Source organism: Agelaius phoeniceus, chromosome 3 (genome assembly GCF_051311805.1).
Source record: "Agelaius phoeniceus isolate bAgePho1 chromosome 3, bAgePho1.hap1, whole genome shotgun sequence".
In the NCBI taxonomy this organism is placed as follows: domain Eukaryota; kingdom Metazoa; phylum Chordata; class Aves; order Passeriformes; family Icteridae; genus Agelaius; species Agelaius phoeniceus.
Window position 1 is genome coordinate 107307229 of NC_135267.1, and position 23410 is coordinate 107330638.

The 23410-nt window shown below is 39.8% G+C and overlaps 1 protein-coding gene across 1 annotated transcript in view; it reads left to right on the forward strand.

The window, feature by feature from the left end:
• SPTLC3 (serine palmitoyltransferase long chain base subunit 3) overlaps window positions 1–23410 on the forward strand; it is a 148701-nt gene that overhangs the window by 51324 nt on the left and 73967 nt on the right. The window contains exons 5-8 of the mRNA XM_054630083.2: window positions 7351–7459; window positions 9502–11009; window positions 13517–13598; window positions 15551–15719. Coding sequence (XP_054486058.1) covers window positions 15603–15719 — 117 coding nt within the window. The 5' untranslated portion in view covers window positions 7351–7459; window positions 9502–11009; window positions 13517–13598; window positions 15551–15602. The remainder of the gene's footprint in view (window positions 1–7350; window positions 7460–9501; window positions 11010–13516; window positions 13599–15550; window positions 15720–23410) is intronic.

Here is a 23410-nt window from a genome sequence, read left to right on the forward strand (position 1 = left end):
TAATAATTTATCTTTAAATACTCAGGGTTCTGGTAAAGTTTGAATTGGGTATCTTGGATCTTTATGGTTTGTAGGCTACTGGCTTTTATTAAAAACCTTTTTCATCATACAGATCATTAAATGAAACAGTTAATAAATGGGTCTTTGACTGTCCCAGATCTCCTGACATAGATTTACACAGATAAACAAGACTAGTCACATATCATTGCCATTTGTGCTGAGGGGCTGACCAGCACATCTTCTTTCCCATCTGAGATACTCTCCCAGGCTTATATTTTGAACTTGGACTATTTTGAACTATTCCAGGATCTGGGACCATTTAGGTGGGTTAAATTCTCAATAAAAAAGAGGTGACTTTACTCTGCTGTCTGTCTCCAGATTTTTTATTAGATACAGACAAAATAGTGAATATACTGGCTCTCCCTCTTGCAACAGTATAAAGATTGAGCAGGTTAAATCTCTTTCAAGTGACAATAACATGAGGGAGTGCTCTTGATATGGTACTGTGGTGCTGTGTGTTTGGGCAGGGATTTTGTGAGCCTCTCACATATTGCTGCTGTCAATAGCCAATACAGGTGCATGCTGGTACTCAGGATTAAGCTCCAATCACAGCAATTTCGATGGAAATTTTATCAATGTTCTTATCTGGCACAAACCACAATTTTCTAGAGGTCTCTGACTTTGCCTTTTTTTTTTTTTTTGTCCCTGCTGTGGCCAATTACAGTTAACGGTAGGAAAAATTGAGCCACTGTTGAAAATCACACCCTATACATTTCTGAGCACAGATAGATTGAATTTCAATAAAAATTAGAGTGAAATAAATGGCCCCTTGTTAAATCCAATGTAATTTTAAATGGGTGTAAATTCATTTTGGGGGTTTTCCTCTAAGTTCTTCACATATCCTTTTGTAGATCAGTGAAATCATAAGAAGGGAGTACAACCCTTCTTGTAATCACCCATTGATGTGGCAATATACCCTTAATGCACAGAAATGTTCTCAATATGTACAGGAGGTAAATCTTGTGGTCTGAGTCCAAACTCAATGGACAATTCAGCTGGAAAGGCATTCCAGTCTATGTGTATGCAACTATTAGAATAGGAATATTCCTCACATCCTCACATTGCTAATAGAGCCCTCTTAGCTGAGCACAAGGCCCCTGAAAGAATGGAAGGAAAAGGTTTACATAGTTTCAGGGGAGATGCCTGGCAGATTATGTGCTGGATTTGAGAAGCTGATATTTCTGCTAGATAAGGTTTTACTCTTGCTTCATCAGCAAATTGTGAAAAAAAAGGTCTAGACTGGTTCTGATTTTGTTATATTTAATATGAATTTCATGACTTTGCCTCCATTTTAATCTATAAAGTCTGGATTTTTCCCTTTAATTTAAGTGACCTGGTTTTGAAATTGCTGACTGCAGGTCTCTGGGGGTATTCACTTCCAGAAGCTTCTGGGGAAGAAGGACTGATCCTTAATGCCAGAGGAAGGTACAACTGTTATCCTGCATTAATAAATTAATTCTCAGAGCAATGTGGAGTGGGAATTGATACATCGTGTTTGTGTTGACAGCAAGGGAAAGGTAAGACAGCTTTGACAGACATGGTGATGGGGGCTTTATGTTTACTGAAAGCTAAAGAAAAACTCTTAGAAATTTTGGAACAAAACCAAACCAATTTCTTTAATAGAATAGAATGGTTTCCCAGGAATTCTAAATGTGTTTGATTCTGTTAATAACCTTATCCAGCCTTTGCCTTTGACCCCAAAACCAAGATAAGAAGAAGGTTTTGTTGCTCAAGACAGATGAGCTTGTTAGAGCAAGCTAACAGGTGTGGATTATGTCACTACAAATACAGAAGGGGAAGGTGACACTTGAGGTGTTTGCCTCTGGCTAGGTGTGTGAGGCCAGTGCTGTATTCCTGCTTTCTGCTTACCTTACAATAAATTAAACTGACTACTTGTCACTAGGGTTGAAGCTGCTTTTTTTCCTTTTCTTTCTTCCTTTCTTTTACCTCAGGGTAACTAATACACCTTTGTTTTCCTGTGGTAAAGCATAGTGAAAGCAAGACACTTCTGTTTATAAGACCCATGCTATGCATCTGCCTAAAGCTGACATACCTCCCAGTGAAACTGAATTATTCTGACATTGCTGCTTTTTTGGTTTGTTTGTTTTGTTTAAAAAACCAAAACAACCCAACAACCTAGTGTGTGCTAATTACAGCATCTTGAGCAATGAATGCATTGTTTTAGGTGCAGAATTCCTAATATATGCTGGTGTGGAGGTTCCAATGCTGACAGTAGAATTTCTGTCTTGGAAGTAGTCAATCTCTTCCCATAGGCAAGCAGTGTTCCTTCATTTCCTGGTTGTTACTCAGTTGCATATTTTAATTTTATTCACTCACCTGGCATTCTGCTCTTCTCTTTCCCAGAGGTACCTGCTCAGATTTAGTCACTTTTAACGTGCTTGTCCAGCTGTGAGCTTCCTGTTTCACTGTCACCTGCTCTCCACTTAAGCAGATATGATTAACTTAGGACCAGCATTTGCTATCTTTGCACAATTTATCCTTCCACCTCAGAGTGGCAGCCTGAGATTTGCTGGTTTCCTACACTTAAATAGACAAACTCCATTTCCCATGATTCTTATTTAATTGTTTCTCTTCTCTGAATTAATAGGTGAGATTTTAGCCCTATTCCTGTGCCACTCAGCTTCTTCATTTCACTGCACAAAGGAAAAAAAGTCTGCATATCAATGTAAAAAAAATAATTTCTTAATTCCCACTGCACTCAGGATTTCCTGACTATACTCTTAAAGAAGTTATACTGGATTATTTTAGATACTTTCTAGCACATAGTCTCACTCTTGGAAGTTGCTGCTCATAAGGCTCTGTTAAAGGAGAGGCACAGGGTAAAGCTCTAGAAATCCTCAGAGTTTGCATCAGGGACAAACACAAGGGAAAAATCTTGTCAGAATGAAGTCAGCTTCTCCCTTGCTCCCTACCCTTTTTGGTGGCCCAGGCTGGTCCATTCCAATAATGACAAGGTAGTTTCTACCATGCTGACAGTGATTTAAGTACAAGTGTTTCTCCTGACTTAGCAGTCCTAGCAACTGGATCTTCTCTAGTATATTGTGAACTCAGCAGCTGTGGAAATTGTGTCAGTAATTTTTTTTTTTCATGCTCATGTGTTTTTGTTTTCTACCTTATGAAATAACTTATAAAGAAAAAATAAGGTGGACAATTGTTTTAAGAAAACATTATTAGGAAATTTCCAAACACATGAGACAGAAAAATCAACTTCTCACTGAAAATAACTTCTTGTTTTTTGCAAACACTTGATAATACATATTCACCATGCTTTCAAAAGAGAATGGTGATGCAAAGCAAAAAAAAAAATCCCAGGACTCCCTTATAAATAATTTAGTTTCCACCTCAAAAACTCTTCCTTCTTGTTGTGTCACCATTACTTTAATTAGAGCACTGGAGCTCCTAAGGAAGCACAAATAATTGCAGGACCATGTTTCATGCACATTCCCAGCCATCAGAGGTCAGTACAAGTTTGTTCATCCAAGCAGCTTTAAGGTCCTTTATTCCTCCAGTTTTGCATAGCAGGTTTTTGCTTATCACACAAATGACCCTTCACATCTCTAACACCTTGCTGGGTAGGAAGGTTGTTGGGAACAGAAGCTGATGAACACCAAATATATGTTTAGGCAAATGTCTGGGCTCCATGCAGTGTCCCAGGAAAAGCACCACTTCATGTTTGTTCTAGTTTTGGAAGTCCAACTCAGCCGTTGACAAAGGACTGGAATGGGTGGAATAGCTACACCCAGTGCTCTTCCAGGTTTTGGTTAATTCTTGTGCCTCACTGAGCTCTCTGCTTGACATTAATCCTGCTGGTTATGAAGCTTAAGGTGCTAAGAGTGGCCCCAGGACAGCTACAGCAAAGAGCCTACACCTTGCCATGTATTATTTCAGTGGCTCATTGGAGTCCAGTACTAATGGATCACAGTGAAGTGCACTTCGAAAAAAAAATCTAAATAGTCTTCAGCTAAAGAACATAATGGTTCAAAGGCCACCTTCTGTAGATTTATAAGTGATTTTAAAATATATTTATTAAAAAAAAAAAAAGCCCATGCTATGAACTGCTAAAAATTGGAAAGCTCTGAGGTAAAAAAAGATTGAGGAAGTTTTGAATTTATTTTCCCAAATTAGTGCTTATTTCTGTACCCTTCTGCATCTGTTTCACTGAAAGATTTTCCCTAAGGGAATGTGTATAAAATTTTATTTGGCTATAGAGGCAGAGAGTGAAAGTAAGCAGTGAATTTGGTGGTTTAAGTCCCTGGTGCAGAAAGGAGCTGAGAATCTCTGTTATGAATCTGGCAGAAATGAATTTGAACTTCTTTCTCTCACTGTAAAAATGGTCTATCAGTTAAGGGATCTTTACCCTCTGGAGACAAATTGAAAAGGTAAAAAAGAAAAAAAAAGGCAACTGGAGTGGGATTAAGTGTTTACGAAAAACTTGCTAAACAATTTTGGGTTTGACCCAAAAGAAATATTGAAACATATGAAAAAATTTATGAACTATGATTATTCATTCCCTGGGCAGCAGAAATAATAATGTGAACTGCTTCTTATCTCTAACTAAGGTCTGAAAATGAAATCCAAGTGTAGAAGGTCAGTTGAAAATTAAAAATGCAGTTTATTAACTTGATTTTGTTGGAACACTGAGACTCAGTCTCGAAGGATCATAAAAATTACAAAATGCTGCACAGCCAGAATTACCAAGGCTTCAGGTTCAACATGGGTCTCACTATATTGATTGTTTATTTTGAAGCCTAGTTCCCACAGCTATTTATCATCTCAGCTTTCATTAAAATATCATGATTTTATCTTTGTGCCTGTAGAGGACCGTATGAAATAGAAAAAGCACTGTACTGAAGTCAGTTCAAAAGGAAAAAAAAAAGTGCTACTAAAATAACTAAAAGTCATTAAAAAAAAAAAGGCACTACTCTCACAAAGTTCCATTGCTTCAGGAGCTGGATCTACAAGAAAAAACATTAGATCCTGTTAGGCTATTGATAAAACTGTGCCAGTTGGAATGCTGAGTATGGGGATTTTCTCCCAGTATCTAGCTCAAATGTGAGTCCAGTAAATACATTTTAAGAGAACTAGCTTTGAACTGACTAAAAAGCCTTCACAGCCCTGCTGAATGATTTGGGACATACCAAAATCCTGTATCTAATAAAATACAGTTCAAACGTTATCATGTATGCTGTGAGGTTGGAAGAGAGACTTAGCATGGCAGTATCCTGAGTTTTGTTGCCACATTAGCTCTGTTAACCCAAAAGTCTTTGCTTTTTGCTGGTGTTCATTCAGTAATAATTACCTGTCTCATACCTTTAGGAGATTGCAAAATAACTTGTATTTTACTGACAGTGAGGCTGAACAACAAAGGTACAACATGAGGTCTTGGGAAGGTCATGGCAACCCTGGAAAGTAAATCCCTTAGAATCCAAACTGTAACCACATTTAATAATCATGATCTGAGGAGTGTCATGAGAAGGGTCAGGAATTTTGGTGTAATTTATAAACAGTTATTTTCAGCCTTAACTTCACACTGTGAACAGCTATATTGATTTGATTGGAAGTGTCAAAAGTATGTATGGAACTGTAGGAAGGCAAAGATGTCTGCAGGAAAAGCCTTGGTGTGTGGAGTGACTGGTTTGGTAAAAAGACTTAAGTTAAAGGTGGTCTGTGTTATCAAAAGGTCATGATAGTGAGCAGTGGTTTGAATTCTTGTCAAGTCCACTGACAGTTCTGATTAAGCTTGTGTGGGAAGGAGCAAATGTGTAAATGACTTTCTTCCTGTTCTATAGTATATGAAATCTGGGATTTATCTTTAATTACTTCCTGAAGTTAATTAAAGTATTTCCCTAAGCATCATGTGTAAGGTGGATTTGGTCTGAGACTTCTTGTGCTTGGTTTCAGGGTTGATATCTAAGTTTCTTATCAAGTTCAGTAAGATAGTGAATTAAATAGTAAGAATATAAGCAAATATAAACTAGGTCTAGATAGACCCAGGTATAAATCTTTATCTGGACAGAGTGCCTGAAGTCAGCAAAGCCCTGTAGAGGCACATGTGTCTTCTTAAGGAGAAGGCCATGACTCACTGCAAGAGTGATTAGAGGATTTTTTTGTTTCCTCTCTAAGATTTTGGTTTTATACAGAACTAATAATTTTGTGTGTGTGTGTTTGCTCATTTGTCTTAAACATCAAAATCTGGTCCTGGGTAATTTTGAACATGTTGCAAAGGTGTTACATTTCCCACTCTTGAGCAATTCTAGTTACATCAGAGAATTTTCCTGAGAGATCCTTTAGTCAAACTCAGATCACTGATAGAGCCCCAGGCTTTGGTCTAGAAGAGTGCTACACTGTCTGAGTAAAACTGTCCTAATCTTGAATTTAATTATTCTAATCTTGAATCTAATGATTGTCAGTGTCTCCTGGCCTCAGAAATCCAGTGATAAAGATGTAATTAATTGTCACACTGCTTTAAAAGGCTAAAAACAGTATCATAATTCTGAAATTCTTCCATGACAATGAGTAGCACATCCTGTATGCATGTGTTGATGTCAGTTGGCTCCCAGGGCTGTAGAAACTTGGTCCCCATGAGCAAGAGCTCCTGCCAGATCTGTTCCACCACTGCCTTACACAAAGAGAGCAGTCCAAGGGCCATGGCTCAGCTGTCTGCATCACCAGGACCAGAAATCTTACCAGCCCAACTGGCTGCTAGGACTGGCAAAGGTTGCAGTTGGAAGCATGGCAGATGCTGTGGGAAGGAAGAGAGGAGTAAGGACTTTTCCCTGGCATTTCTGTCACAGAAGTACAATAGTAAACCTCAATCTGGATAATTTCTCCTGGCAGTTCTCAAACCCTGCTCTATTCCTTTCCTCTATACACCTTTTTTCAATGGCAGCAGTCTATTAAACCTTCCCCCACCCTGCTGGGGGTGATGCTGATCTGTCCTGCACAGACTGGCAGGAGTACCACAGCCATGCCCCGTGGTGAAGGGGATGAGCTGAAGCTCTGAACCACCAACCAGGTGAAGCACTGCTTTTGCCATGGTGAGTGCATGGCCCTGTGGAGAGGCTGGGGTGGGGCATCCAGCCAGGTCTCCCATGGTTGTGGCACAGTCCAAGGGGCTGAGGTGGTACCAGGAATACATCTATCCCATGGATGGACATAAGCAGGGAACCAGTTCAGGCAGTGGAAACCCTAGCAGAGCCTTTAGTGCTGAGTATTTAATTTTTGCCTGTCTCAGTCATGAGTCATGAGTCACCTCTGTTCCATTTTTAGCAGATAAAAAGAAGAGAAGGAAACCTTATGCAAAGAAATTGTAATGATACAGTAACTGCATGACATCAGCTGCTGTTTGCATAGCAGGTGAGGAGAGGAGCTACTCCAGGTAAGAGACAGTGTCAGATGTCTGTTAGCTGCAGTGAGAGTGCAGGAGCTAAAGGGAATGCACTGCTCTCAGAGCAAGCTGTAGCTGATCACTTGATGGCTTGAAATTTTAGCAGCATTGAAAAAGCAGCTCAGGACCTCTATGCTGTGTAGAAAAGATTGCTTTGAAAGCCACTGCAAGCAATAGGCTGCTAAATGTGGCTGTGATAGTTGCAACAGTTGCCTCCCCAGCTAAGGGATGAATGGCTGGATAGTGGAATGACACCTGTCTAAAAGTACTCTAAGGCTCAACTTGCCCAACTCTTCTCCAATGATATGAAATATGCTTCATTTGAATAGGGATTTGTTTCAAAAGAGAGCTGTAGAGACTGGAAAATAGTAACATTTGATTCCAATTCTTTACTGAGGTCTGACAAGCTTACTGTGCATAATATTAAATTTAGAGATTACATGGAATATAAAAACAAACAAATATCACAGGAAAGAAACTTTAGTTTTCTAATGTCTTGGCAGGAGAGTTAAAAGACTCCAGTAAACTTAAGGGGGTTTAATGAAAATCTTTTGTGACTGAAGCTGTGTTGAATAGGACCTGCTGCTCTGGGAAACCTTCAATTGATTTTATTTCCTGTTATATGCACCAGCTTTGAACTGAACTCTTGGAGTTGTAGCTCCTGAAACGTGGCAGTGTTTCTGGAATACCAGACTGTGCTTCTAAAGCTTCTGTAACAAATGTAGGGTGTTTCACACTTCTGCACTGAGCCTTTAATACAAATAACTTCAAATAGGGAATATCATTTAATCTTGTTGTTAAAATGATAAATATAAGTCTTAAACCAGCTTCAAAAAACACCTTTCTCAGAACTCAAGGATTTAAAAAACTCTTGAGATAATTTTGGACAGCTGCCCTTCCTGCATTTGGCAACAATTTCTGGAATGAATTTCTCAATTCTCATTCCCCCTTTTAGTCTCCCATCTGATACTTGGTGCCTCTTCAGAGCTCCATTGACTTCAGTGAGGCATGAAATTGAGAAAGAATTGCAGTGAAGTCTGCTTAAAACAAAATTTCAACTGTTTGTGCCAAGCCATAGGCAGATCAAACTCTCAATAGTCAAAAGAAATTCTCCACAAGTGAAAATAGAAAAAACTTGATCTGAAAAAGCTTTTGAAAGTTTGAATGTTTATAGTTAAGTAGGTAAAGTGAACAGTATTTTGGTTTCTTCCATCTGTTTGACTGTGTAGGGTAAAAATATCTAATGTCAACCGTAATAAAGTATCATGAGGCAACTGAACAAAAAATATAAAGTTTTTATAAGGCAACACACCTACCACCCCTTTAATTGGCAAACACAGGTTTTGGAGTTTTGTTTGGGGTTTTTTTCTCTCTCAACCTGTGCTTCCCTAAGAGATAGGATGAACAAAACTGAAATGGTGAATAACAGAACTGTAGGCAGTGACAAGAGGAAATAAGTCTCCAGAGAGCCCATGTATGGAGTCACATTTAACACAAAAATCTAATTCTGTGGCATGTCTTGAAATGATTTGTTCACTGGCAGTGGGGAAGGCAAATAATCTACTGTATCATGTCAATAAGTTTAGTAATGCTAATAAAAAGGTTTTGAAGCATAACTACTACTTGCATGGGTAGGGCTATTGACCTCACTGGGTCTAATTCAATGAAATGCTTCAGTGAATGAGTAAGAATTGCAAAACAGAGCCACTTGTTAGATTAAAAAACGGGGTATTTTGCAATGCTACTTTTTATTTTTTTCCCAACTGAGTAGCATTACGAGTTCTCATCTGGGCCTTCATAAATCTTCCAGGCTTCTGAAAGCACTGAAAAATTACATTACAAGAACAATAACCTATAACTTTTAACTTTTGTGTGAAATCACTTCATAATTTCCTGTTCAGAGACTGACATTTCATCATTAAACATAGGTTAAAGCTATGGCTGTTTTGTTCAGTTTTATTAGTAGTAATAATAATAATAATAATAATGAGATTTGTCTACTTGGTTAAATATCAATTGTCTTAATGTTCCAGATGTTTGTGGTGGAGAATGCCTTTTCTGAATCAACGTGGTGATGACACGGAGGAGGAACAGATGGCACAGAGCTGCCCCTGCTCCATTCATCATGTCCAGTGGAAACAATGACAATGCCATGCTGGTTCTCAGCAAATGACAGAGCTCTGCAAATTAATCAGCCTGACTGGCAGAGGTCTTGGAAAAGTAAACTGAAATCTTCCTTGCATGGCTCTAGAGGTTACATGGCTATGGATCATATTGCTGCTGAAAGAAGTCAGTAGAGAAATGTGCCATGAAAGAGGTTTTTCCTCTACCTAGTGCTTGTAAAGTGTTTTTTTAGCCTTTGGCTTGGCTGAGTTGTTCTATTGGCATCACTGGGTCTAGCTATCTAAGCTTTTTTATTTAAGGACTAGGAATTGCAGGTTCAACTTTATGAGAAATTTCCACATAAGAGTGTAGTAATGGCATCAGCCTTGTAATTGCAAGAAGATAGAGCAGAAGCCACTCTGGGCTCTCTTGCACTTGCTGCTGGATTTTTGCAGCAGGCTCTTAGTTGCTATATGGTTATTTTTTGTCTCAGTGTGACTTTTTTGAATTTATGTTGGTTTTATCTGATTATGACATTCTAGTCAGATTTATTTTATATTTGTATCAGAAGATAAGGACAGAACTGTATCAATTGTGCAATTTATGAAGCCTTAATCCTAAGGAGATAAAGGTCACAAGTTCTACAACTGTCCTCAGGTTAAGTACAAATTCCTAACCAGATTTGTGTATCATATATCAGTCAGACACTTGTATCAGGCAGAAAATCCCAACAATTTCCTGCTGCTAGGAGTACTCAAAGCTTGTTGTCACCCAGATGCAGTCAGAAAACTGGTTCTGGTAATATTGCCTAAGAAACCAGGCTGACAGCATCTTTAAATGCTTAAGGTTTTCAAGCATTGTCTTGTCATCTTACTGTGCCCCATGAAGAGCAAGGAGGTGCAGAGGTGTCAAGAAGCAGCTGTGCCAGCCCCAGGGCTCTGCAGGGGCTGTGTGGACCTGCCAGACACAGAGGAGCCCTGCCTGTTGTACCATGCCCTGCCCTGTTGCAACACTGGTTGCGTGTGTCCACCTGTGCCATGGCTCTGGGTTGCTCTAGATTATTCTCTGACCAATATCAAACTATTTTGTGTATCCTTCAAGCTGTGCAAGGGCAGTTGAAAGGATCTCTCAGTATTGGTTTTATTTCCAGGTGTAGTGGCACATCCCTACTCAATCCCACGTATGTATTGCTAGATAGGGTGTAAAGAAACAAACACAGATGGGGGTTCTTCCATGTAAGGATTTAAGGAATTTAGTCTATAGCTGGTGCTGGTGAAATTTGGATGACTTAAAAAACACCCTGGGGTTGACTGACCAGCTGATGGCTGGTACTTGCTCTTGCTTTGTTGTTGTGGTGTCTCCCCATTTCTTCATGAAGTCCTCTACACATCCAAGGCAGGAATTGCCTCCAACATCCATGTGTCCACATACATAAAATGTAAGTATAAGTCATCAATGGTACACAGAATTTATGAGATGGATTTCTGTTTTAAGGGAAAGGATTGTGAGAACAAAAAAGGTGGTTTTTACTGTGTACTTCATTACTGTCATGCTCTGCTGCCAATTTAAACGCTCCTAGAATCTTGGATTTTGACAGAGGAATAGATTTGGATTCCCAGTTTCTTCATCTCTTGTTTGACATCAGTGTTTGTCCACTCAAAACAAGCATAAAGCTACCTGGTGTCTTTGCTTAGACCCTTGTTTCATGTAATATGTAAATGGGAATCTGTCAGGAACTGAAATGATCAAGGTCCTGCCATTAGATTGCAAGACCATTTCACAACACTGCTGTAAGTAACTGTACTCTGGAATGAGCAGGAATCCTACGAAATCCTTCCAGCTTTTGACATGACAGTTTTCTGGGATGAGCTCTCATGCTTTCTTGCAACATTTTTTTTTAATTGGTAGGTAATGCAGTACTGCTATTATAAATGGGGACACTGTGAATCTGGTATTGTTATTTTAAATGGGGACATTGTGACCACTACAATGACACTGCATGTCTGACTGGGCCAAAAGTCTAATAGAATGTTTTGTCCCTGTTTCTTGAGTGCACCAGCAGAGTTCAGCCTTTTAACCTGTCCTATGTAACAATGGAATTTTTACTAGAAAAGTGATTTTCTTCAAACACTGAGAGACTACTTAGACAGAGCCCTACCCCTCTCCGTTCTCTCTGCTCTGTTGCTAAACCTTGGCTAATTAAACTGCATTTATTTTACTTCACTTTTGCACCATACTCCTCAGCAATTTGTCTCAGAGCATTTAAAAAGGACTTAAACCCTTTTCTCCTGATTTCAATGTGAGTTAGCAAAAATGCAATGGTGTTAACAGGATGACGACAAAGCAAGGAATAAAACCTAGAACCTTGGGATTCATAACCTAGAACCTGGAGATTCATTTATGGTTTTCCTACAGATTTATAGTAATTGTAGTCACATCTTGGAAACTTCACTAGCATTTTTATAGAACATGGTGTGTGGTCTGCTGGCAATCTTAGAAATTCAACATTTTCTTGTTAAGTATGAAGAATGACCAGTACCCAAGCCACTAAAGAGAAGTGCTCATACAATCTTAGTAGGATTGGTGTCCCCTGCAGTTACATACATGCAGTTCTTGCACAGTCAGCACAGCAGATTATTTCCTCCCATTTCCCAGAACAATAAAAATAGGGTATTGCTAGTGGTGGTTTTGGTATTGCAAAGCAGACAATTACTGAGCCCTTCCTCCAGTGTCCAGCACAGATCCTCATACATTTGAGTAATAGATTTAGATGCAGGTAACAGGTAACATGACAGATATGTGTATAGAAGTCTGAGTAATAGATGAGATGGCTTTGAGTAAGGTAGAGTTCTGAAGGGCACAATGATTTTTGGTTGTTTTTTTTTTTTTTTTCTGGTTTGATTTGGGGTTTTTGGTTGGGTTTTTTTTTGGCTTTTTTCTGCCTTTTTTTTTTTGTTTGGTTTGGGTTTTGTGGGGCTTTTTGTTTGTTTGTTTAGGTTTTTGGGGAGCTTCCCAGCAGACCACACACCATGTTCTATAAAAATGCTAGTGAAGTTTCCACGATGTGACTACAATTACTATAAATGTGTAGGAAAACCAGCACAGATCCTCATACATTTGAGTAATAGATTTAGATGCAGGTAACAGGTAACATGACAGATATGTGTATAGAAGTCTGAGTAATAGATGAGATGGCTTTGAGTAAGATGGAGTTCTGAAGGGCACAATGATTTTTGGTTGGTTTTTTTTTTTTTTCTGGTTTGATTTGGGGTTTTTTGGTTGGTTTTTTTGGCTTTTTTCTGCTTATTTTTTTGTTTGGTTTGGGTTTTGTAGGGCTTTTTGTTTGTTTGTTAAGATTTTTGGGGAGCTTGGGCAGGTTTCTTGGTGGGGGGGGGGTTGTTTTTGTTGGGTTTTTTTTGTTGTTTGTTTGCGGTTTTTTTCTTCAGGAGAAATACCAAATTCAGTTTACAGGTAATTTTTGTGCGTTTGGTCAGACTCATCCCTTCTATAAATCTTTTCCTCTGAATAGGATCAGGGTAGGAATTTTAGTCAGCTTCTAGTGGTATTTGTTTTGTGAACCCTGGCTTTTAGGTCATGGTTAACAGATATCCAAATGGGCAGCTCTTCTCTGAGTTTATTTTTTTAATTGCTTATTAAACTCATATTTAAATGTGGCATTTTTTGAAGTTCTATTTGTTTGTTATCTTAAATAATATAGACATTGAAAACTAAAATTACCATAACACATTTAACTTGCTATTTTATTCATGTAAGGACCGTGGTAATTTCATGGGTCTTGAAACAGATAACAAGCATAGACCTAGAGCCTTTGCATTATCTGAACTGTTGTTTTGACTGGAGATTCCACTTCCCTCATGAACTTAATTGGGGAGGAAAAAAAAGACACATATGATATGCTAATTTTATTGCTTTGTGCCCTGAAAGGTGCAGAGCCTGTTGGGAAGAGCACCTGGCAGAGGTGCTGGCTGGGACATGGGAGGCTGCTAAGGGGAGCAGCCCTACTCTGGTGAGTGTCCTTGTCCTTTATCACACCAGGGGGAAGATGATCAGTGACTGAGTGAGCAGATGGCATGTGTTACAGGAATTTGGTTTGCTGTGACAATCAAGGACACAATTCCCAAAGGAAGAAAGCTCCTGGATGGGAGAGGCTTTCCAGCTGCAGAGAGAATTCCTTGCATTACCTTGTTCCATTTCTCAGCAGCCCACAGGGGATAGGTGTGCAGGATATGTTACCAACCATTTTTCCTGCAGGCTTATCCTCACTTCAGTCTCCTTTTTTCTTTGCAAATATGAGCTCTCAGCCACTTAAGACCAACGATCCATTTTGCCACTATATTTGACATTATTATATTCACAATTCATTTCTCAGTGAGCTATACTTACAGATGCCTTAATGAAACCTAAGCAAAACTGATTATACAGAAATGAGGTATTCTTGCCTAGGAAAAGCACCAAAAAGATAAAACTTTAAAAAATCTGATTTCTAATGGTGAATCTTGTAAAACTGTGAGGCAGAAAATTTTGGTGTTTTACTGCTTCTGTGTCATTTTAATAATTTAAGGGGTATTTTCTTCCCCCAAAATACTACAATCTTAATTAATTTAAGTTTTGATCACTCTTAAGCAAGACCCAGAATTTTCCTAGTACATTGATGATATCTCACTTTGCAAATACTTCAAAGAAGAAAATATATTTTAGCAACTTAATGTGTGTCTAAGATAAGTTTTCAAAACCAACACAGTGTATTTCCCTGTGTATTTTCACAGTGGTTTGTTTAACATTTCATCTCCTGCATTCCATATACTCAAGTTCTAGGCTGCTCTTTCTGTATATAACTTACTTTTCATTGCCAGGATGCCATAGCAATTTTTTCTAATTAAAGAACTTCAAGTATTTTTATTCTCCCAGCCTTTCCTTCGAACTGTTTTTCAAAATTGATATCATAATACAGCTTTCCTTTAATCTATCTCCACACTAATTTGAATTATTTTGGGAGGAAGAGATTCTATTAAATGCTACCAGAGAGGTTTCTACGTTTACTTTTTGTCACTAAAATCTGAAGCATGAGAATTTGAGTCAGCAAAGACTGTATATGCATTTTTACAATTAAAAACCTTTTTTTCATGAAAGAAAGGATGTATATTAGTTGTCCTAGTAGTTTCACATGTGATTAAAGCCTGACTTGTTTTAAAACTAAATTAATCAGCTTTATAAAAATCCATTTCCCATTCATTGTAACAGCATGCCATTCATCCTACTACTGCCAAACTGAGTTTAAAGGGACAGTTCACTCTAGTGAACACTTGGGCACGTGTCTGTAGTATCTAGCTCCAGATAAATTTTCATTTTATTACTAAAATGCTTTCCATTTCTTTGCTGGTATAATGCTGTGTCTGTCATGCTGCTCATATAAGAAGAGATTAAAAGAAATTTTTTGAAGCGTTTTCTCTGCTTTACTCAGGGCAATACTACTGCTTTTCAGATAAAATACTCTTAAGATGAACCACGTAATTTTACAGATTACACTGTTAAAATTTTCAAAACATTTTGGTAGTTTCTATGGAGTGACCTCACGCTAGGCCGAGCGTAATTCGGAGAAAAGAAACAAAGTTTCTCCCTTGGAGGTATTTAAGAGGTAATGTGTCTTTAAGTGTCTCCGCCTCTGAATCCTCCCACTTCTTGATAGCTGCAGCAGCCTTGTTGACTCACAGGAGCCGTGTTCATGCAAGAGCCAGCAAGGAGCAGTAATTTCCAGAGATTTTAACAGCACACCTCCTGCCATGTATTTCACATTCTAGCTTGCTGGGGCTGAAGCTGTATGAAAGAAAGTTTTATGTTTTGAAGAGATTGCAAAAGATAGTTCCTCCTCTCATCCTGGAAAATCCTGACAGACCAGTTGGATACCTTTCAGGCCTTAACCAAGAACTTTATCTTCTCATCCCACTGTCTTTTTTACAGTAGAAAGACCCGAGACACCCTTAAGAACTGAGAATCTGACTAATTTAAACAGATGGCTAATCCCAGTGCTGTGTGCAATGGACATCTACATCATCATCATCATCAGAAACAGAATAACCTCTTAAAAAGTGGAATATCTAAGAAAAATGGAATCACTAAAGGAACGAAGGTAAGGTTTAATTGTTTACCCTAATTGCCTCAATATTGAAAACAAATAGGTAGTTGCAACATTACTTAATAAGCTATTTTTATGATCATCTTAGTGTCCATTGAACAGCTTGTATGGATTAGGCTTGTGTGTGAATTTGTAATCTTGGGACCTAACGCTGCTTTTGTCTTTCCTAAACTGCAGAGAGAGTTGGGAATGCTCATGCAAATGCTGTTGATCCCATGGACTGACTTAGTGTCTAGTTCATATCAAACACAACAAACATAAGTAGTAACTTCCTTCTAAAGCTTAACTGGTGGTGGACTTGACTTTGCAATGTATTAATCACTAGTGGAAAGCTGTTTTGTCAGCTTCAAGTGTGTGTGGAGTATTTTTTAAAGTGTGATTTGTTGCTGTACAAATATAACAACAGAAGCACGTAGGCAGGCAAAGCTGCCTTTTCATGATGTTTACATTTATGCAGGGATGGCGTAGCTGATCCCCACACTTTACTGATGCCTGCTATCCAGCCTTGGACTGCTTAAAATCCAAGCCAGTTTACTTTCTGTTTTCTTAGGCTGTTCTCTTTGAAGCAGCGCTTCTCACATACATGAATATTTTGTAGAACTGTTGGCATGTAACATCCTGAAGAATGACCAGATCTAAAAGTATACTTTTACAAAAAGAGCCCAAATCTTAAAGGTTGTCTCTCTGTGATACCTGTTCTGACTCAGAGCTTGCTGTCTGTCTTGGAACGTCCTAATTCTGGCTCTTGATGTGATCATTAGGAGAAAGTCTTGTAGTGACTATAAGAAAGCTGGCTTTACAGCACGGTGTGGTAGTGACAGGGGGGATGGAGAAAGGTGCTTGTGGAGCCCGTGCACTCACCTAACCATCCCTGCTAGGTTAGGAGGCTTTGGACAAGGACTGTGGTGAGGGCTCTGCTGTTTTACAAATAAACTGCTATCTTTTATCTTTCTCTAAATGGGGCTCTCACACGCCTTAGCACTCTAATGAGGGCACGCCCAGTGTCATGCTTAATGGTTGTCTGGCTTTAGGTGTCTCCCCTGGTATGAGTATTTCCCAATCACTGGCTTGTGTTGGATGAGGAAAGCAAAAAATCTTGCACAATGATTGAAAAAGACTTTTCTTGGATTCGCTTCCAGAAACCTAATTCAGTATCTTCTTGTATATCACATACCCCTCCTTGTCATTTTGTACATTAGCTATTTGCCACAATGAGGTTCTAAGTCTTTGCTTTCCACTTGTGACAGATTTCAAGGACTAAACTTTGCCATTCAGTTATTACTAAATGCTGCAAATAAGTAATTTTGAAATCCCAGAAGGGCATTAATTAGGATTTCCTTCTTAATAAAAAAGAGAAGTAAACAGCTAGAGAAGTAATGACTAATATTACTGAGCATGAGCAAAAAAAAAGGAAATAAATATTTGTTCTGAAAGGGGTGGCAAAGAAATGAAGGAAATTAGATGCACCTACAAGATTAGTGAAGTCTTAGAAGCACCACATGGTGAGAGGAGAAAGTGTTTTACCCTGCTGTGTGACATCTGCCAGTAGCACTGAGCCACTTGTAAATGCCATCCATGGCTGAGGGAAGTGGTGAGGAAGTGAAGGCTTAGAAAGTTCAGGAGGCTTATCAAAGGCAGATTTGGTAAGTCTGGGTCAAGCCCTGTGCTCACAATTACATACTATTTCCCCTTTCTTCCTGCTGCAAACACAGAAAGAAGGAAACAATAACATACAGGAGTCCTGAATGAACCAGGAATCTCACTCCTGGCAGGAATCTCCCCATTCCTGTCTGGTCTGTTTCCCCGCCCCAGCTGCCTCACCCTGTTCAGTGCTTATGCTTGATGCTATTTTACAGGAGCAGATTCTGTTCCTTCCTCCCTGTGTGTTTAGGAGCCTCACTGCTGGAGGTGTGCACACACTCCTCCATGCACTCACACTGGCCACTCCTCGCTGGGGTGTGCTTCCCACTTTGCAAGCTGGGATCTGAGAGACAGGGAATATGGCAGCTTGGTGCACAAGGAAGCCTCCACAAGGCTTCCAGGTTTCTCTTCAATCCAGTCATTCTTCCTTCTTCCTCTTTTGCTCTTCAGCCACCTTGCCCCCATTTCCCCTAACACTCTGACACACACGTTTATATACTTTACTGCCCATGCAGTAAATTAATTGACCATTAAACACCTTATATAGCAGAAATATAGTGCTAGTATATTCAGGAGATGTGGCTGGTGATGCTGTTTCTAGACTTGTAATAGTTCCAAAACTTTTGGGCTTAGTTACAGCTGTGCTGCTTTGCAAGGAGGGGAGGAGGGAGAGATGCTGTGGTTTGGGAGGCAACGAGTGCAGAGACTGCAGTGAGTGAATGGCACAGTGAAGGCTTCTAGGCCTATGCAATTGTCTGACTGGAACATCAGGCTTTGCAGCAATCATCTCTATAAACCCTTTTTTTTTTCCAAGAGAGCCCCCAGGAAGCACTGACTTCAGGAAATGCTGGCTTTGGAAACACTGTTTTTGAAAACACTTGCTCAGGAACAATGTGTTTTGCATCTTAATGATGTAAGAACATTTTGTGTGTCTGTGCGTGCTTAACAGAAATAGAGAAGCAATTCTGATACCACAAAACCCCCTGGGTTTCTAAAGAAAGGATTTTGTTTAATGGGTTGGGAAAGGTAATTAGGTATGATCAAATGTGGGGGAGCAGGGAGGCTCTCTTTGCTTCTAGCAATCTGTGGCACGCCAAGGACAGAAAGGAGGTAGCTGAGTGATAAAGGAGCAGTGAAGCATCCTACCAGAAGAGAAGCTGTTGCTTTTGGGGAAGTGCTAGAGTGCTTTGGGGTGGGACTGCTTGTTCAGATAGCATCTGTGATTGTTCTAAGTCAGGTTCACTCAATTCTAGCTCATGGCACAGACTCTCGATGTACTAATGGAGACAGGCTTAACCATGTCCCCACAGCCATGCTGTATCCTCGTATTCTTTGGAAGCTGGGCCATAGTAAGGCCTAAACTTTGGGAGGTGGGTTGTGGATCATGTCTTCTAATTTGTTCATGCTTTTAACAGAGGCAGATGCTTCATATTCTTCCAGAATCCATAGTCGGGGCTTGCCTTTGCCCAAAGCACAATTCAGTATATAACCTATTTATTTATGTAACTGTATTGGCCAGGAGAAGGTATTTTCCTAGTGATGGTTTCTTTGCTATGGTTTCTTTGTTACATTGCTGTTGATTGAGTACCGATAATAGGGGACATTGTATTTTTCAAACAATAAATATGTTTATCTAGTGGGAACTTTTTTCCCTATAAAACACATGCAACAGTTCAATTTCTTCAATAGATTATTCCCTTGGATGCTTTAGCCTCCAAGACATTATAAAGCTATATGTAAACTCATTATTTTTATGTTCTACACTGAGAATGGCAGGGCTTGGAAGAAACGTGTCGTCAACAAGACTATAGGCTTTTCCAAGGATTTCAAGCTCCTGTGTGAAAGCAAGAAAGAACCTGGGATGAGATCCAACACAATAACATCTGCCCCACTTATCTGATGGCCCAAAAATGTGATAGTCTCCAACAACTGGAAGGTCCAAAATTCAAAAGCTGTTTTTCTTTAACATCTGTCCTGTTACATCTGAATCTCCTCCTAGGTGTTCTACTTAGCTATTTGGTTCAATATTCCAGCATCCAGTCTCAGTCCCTTCCATGCCCTTGGCACCCTAGTTTCTTACCTCTTTCCTGCTTTCCAATGTCATTTATTGCCTAATAACCATCTTAAAGAAAACATTGATTGTTTAGAAAGAGAGTCATGAAAGGAATATGCCATGCAACTGTTCTCATGGCAGTAAGTTTCTTTTATGTTATGTAAAAGCCTCCTGTAATTTCTTTGCTCTCTCTTCACAAATGCGGGCAGCACTTCAAGTGTTTTTGCACACCTGGTGTAAGTGGGGCATTTGAGATGCATACTCAATGTAAATGTTAAAGAGTCTGATAGGAACAGAAATAAACTAATTCCCACAATCAGAGTCAAGCAATAAGGGTTATTATTAATAAGGCAAGAGCAAGGAGAGATAGTTAAGGCTGACCAGGCCTTTCCAGCAGTTTGCAGCTTCAGTTGTGCAGCCATAATGATCTATCAACATAATAGAATTTTTTCTGAAATATCTTCATATTTTGAGATTGGTTTGGGTAAAAACAAATTGAAAGGGAACTTAATTGAGCCTAGCCTGTTTCACTTGGAGCAGCTCAGCATTTTGGGCATTTTTCATTGTTCATGGAAAATGCAATTGCAATTTTCCCTCTGGAAAAAGTTGAGATTTGATTTTCAGTCAAATTCTCTGCCAATTACTGTACCTGTTGCTTCAGCTGCACCACAGATATGATCTCCTCATCCTCAGCTCCTGCCTTCTTTTCTCCTTGGTTTCAAGCCTGAGAAATGTGTTGCTCTGCACCTGCCCTCTCAGATGATAATCACAGGTCTCGGATCCACGCCCTTGTTTCTGTCATCTGCCCTGCTATGTGATGAGCTCAATGCATTGGAAGCAGGAAACACTGGGGACATCTTTCTGCAGCCAAGGTGTCACCACTGTGTGGGCACATGTAACAGTCTCTGACTCTTGTAGCAATGCTTTGAGCATGTTGCATGAGACTTTACATGCAAGGCTGAGATTTTTCACATAGCTCAATATATAAGGTTGGTCTGAAGTCATTACCCTCTTAACACCTGGAAACCTCTAAATGCAGGTAATTAAATTTTGGAAGGTAAAGCCTTTACAGAAATAGCAGATAGTAATTTACTTTGGCTTGAAAGATTCAGCATGTTGGGTCTTTAAGGTCAGCCTCCTCTTGGCACAGTAACAGCTCATCCTTCTACTCATGAAAGCAATAAGTATGTTGGGAGACTGGCTTAGCTACACGCACATAATTCATGACTGAGCTCCAGTGCAAAAATAAGTAGTATATAAGAGATAGAAACAAGAATGGCCTTTGAAAGAGAAATTTTGAAACATTCTTGGGGCATCTTTGGTAAGCCAAAGATCTTCTGGAGTCAGCATTTGCAAGAAATATCAAGGGAAGCAAGAACAGATCTCACTGCTACATTAATAGCAGATGAATGAACAAGGAAAATGTGTCCCATCAACAAATGGGGTGGGTGGCTTAGTGACCACAGATGCAGGTAAGATGTACTCTGTGCTTTCTTTGACTCACTTTTCACAATCAAAGGCATCCAAGCCTCTGTGTTGTCAAACTACCAGCAGTGAAAGAAGGTTGATTCAAGGATCTCTTGAGAAATGGCAACCTGTACAAGGGGGTAGGATCAGGAGGGAAGCACTCATGTGTGGTAGGTGATATCACAGTGATCTCACACACTATCAGCTTTGGAAGCCTCCTGGTGTCAAAGATCCCTGATAACTTAAGAGAAATGTCCCACCTGTCTTCAAAAGGCAGGTCATTTCTAGCAGAGGTTGCTTCTGGGAGCACAGAGAGGAAGGTGATTTGGAACAGCAAGCATAGAAGTACCAGAGATAAATAATGTTTGACTGACTGTCTTCTATGCTGAGGTGACTAGATTTTTCTATGAGAGGTAAGTGATAGATGTCACCTACCTTGACATTGGCCCCACCACCCTCATGTGCTACTTGGGGCATTACAGTCTCGATGGGCAGGCTGCTGTGTGGGTAATAACTGGCTGGATCATCAGGCTCAGAGAGTGGTGGTTAATGGTTCATACTTGGCCTCCAGGCTGGAGGGGTTTCACATGTGTGGAGAGGGAGGGGGACTCAAAATATGGGTAACAGCAATGGGACATATGGAACCTTTCAGGGCTCACCTGGGCAAAACCCTGAGCGCTCTGCTGGGAATTTGGTGTTGACCTGCCTTTTAAATATGATGAAACAGAGGCCATCCAATCACAGTGAGTCCGTGACCTTTCAGTGCAAGGAGGCAGCATTTCTGTGGTGGGTCAGCAGAAGTGATCCAAAAATGGATGGAATTGATGCAGATCCTCACTTGGGCTTCTATGAATATTTGTCTGGCAAGCAGCTTTTTTGTTCAATAGAAGTAATTGGTAATAGAAAGCCATGGTGTGGCTAGTGCTATTGCCTGCCTGTTTACATCCCTTCAGCATGAGAATTAATTACCTTTGCAAGCTTTAAGTGGCAGTCTGGCTTTCAGAAATGAGAAAGGTGAAATGGAACTTCTACCTTCAGTGTCAGTGAGGGATGTGGCTGGATGTGTTCCATTGCAGAAGCAAGTTCATGAATAATAAGCTGAATGATAAGATAATGGTTACTTAGGGCCTGTTGGGGTCTCTGTGTGAGCTGGCATATACAGGACCCAGGGATGACCACAGAACACTGAATGAAATGAGAACAGTTTATTTCCATCACCTTTTCAAACTAGGGATCCCCAAAGCAGCACCTAGGCAGACCCACATGAGCAGGGACACCAGAGAACTCAGTTCTTGCTCAGTCCTTGCTAGAGGATCTCTGAACCTGCTGTTTTCACCTGTATTTCAGGGGCTGTCACAGGTGTAGATTAGCTCCCTGCTGTGATCTTTTCCACAGCAGGGAAGGAATCTCAAGCCTGTTTGAGTGCCTGTAAGTCTAACTCAGGCCTCTTACTGAAACACAGACATTGACCTTAGCCAACACACAAAGCTGAGCAACAATTGGTATATGTGTTTTTCTACACCTCAGCTGCAGATCACTTCAGCATGTTTATAATTCTCCTCAACAGTCTTCTGTTATGTTCCCACAGTTTCTATAAAATCTGACCAGATTTCATCAGAAAAATGTTTAGTATGATGCTGCAAAGCTTGCTCTTTGCATGTGTGCAGTGATGTTTCAAATCCTGGTTTATGGGGTACAAGACAACCATAAAGATCCTAATTCATCATGATATGCAGGTCTGTTTCTTCTGCCAATAGACATATGAACTCTCTTGTGGATTTTTGGTTTTTCACTTTCCTTTTAAAGAAAAGTGATTTTTGTTGTGGCTCGGACTGTGGCATTAACCAGCAAAGCAGGAAATTAAATTTCCTTACAATGACCAATGCCTCAGCCAGAGAATTTCTGCCATTCCTGGCAGCTAATTTTTCCACAGAAAATACTTTGAGAAAGCAGCCCAGCCAGGAATTTTGCAGGGCTATTGTCTGAGAGTTGTCATTGTGGGATGGATATGGAATTATAGGATGGAATATGGAAGAAAAATGCCAATTAAGGAGAAGAGCAGGCAGCAGGACCAGCAGTGTTTTGGGCCAGACTGAAGAGGAACTGAAGTGTTTTGCACTTAAAGATACATGAATTCAGATAGATGACCAGAATATTCTGTGAGATACCTTCAGTATAAAACTGTGAGGTGAAGAGCTGAATTTCCAGGGTAGATGCCATCTATATACACCCCTGTCTTCAGAACAAAGTAATATTTAACCCATCCTGGCCAGGTGTCTTTCTCCCAGCTGAGGTATTTTGAATTTCTAGAACATCCAGTATAGATGTAATATAGTAATGCCTTATCTGTTCTAGTGATCATCTCAGGGGGTTTTTGGAAGTCATTCAGCTGTATCCTTGCCTTCATTCCTTTGATCAAGCACAGGCATGTGCTCTGTCATTTCCCCCTCTTCCAAAAAATTTGGTCTTCTCCATCAGCCTACCAAGACATGAGGGTTTATCCACCTAAAAAAGAAATATAGAA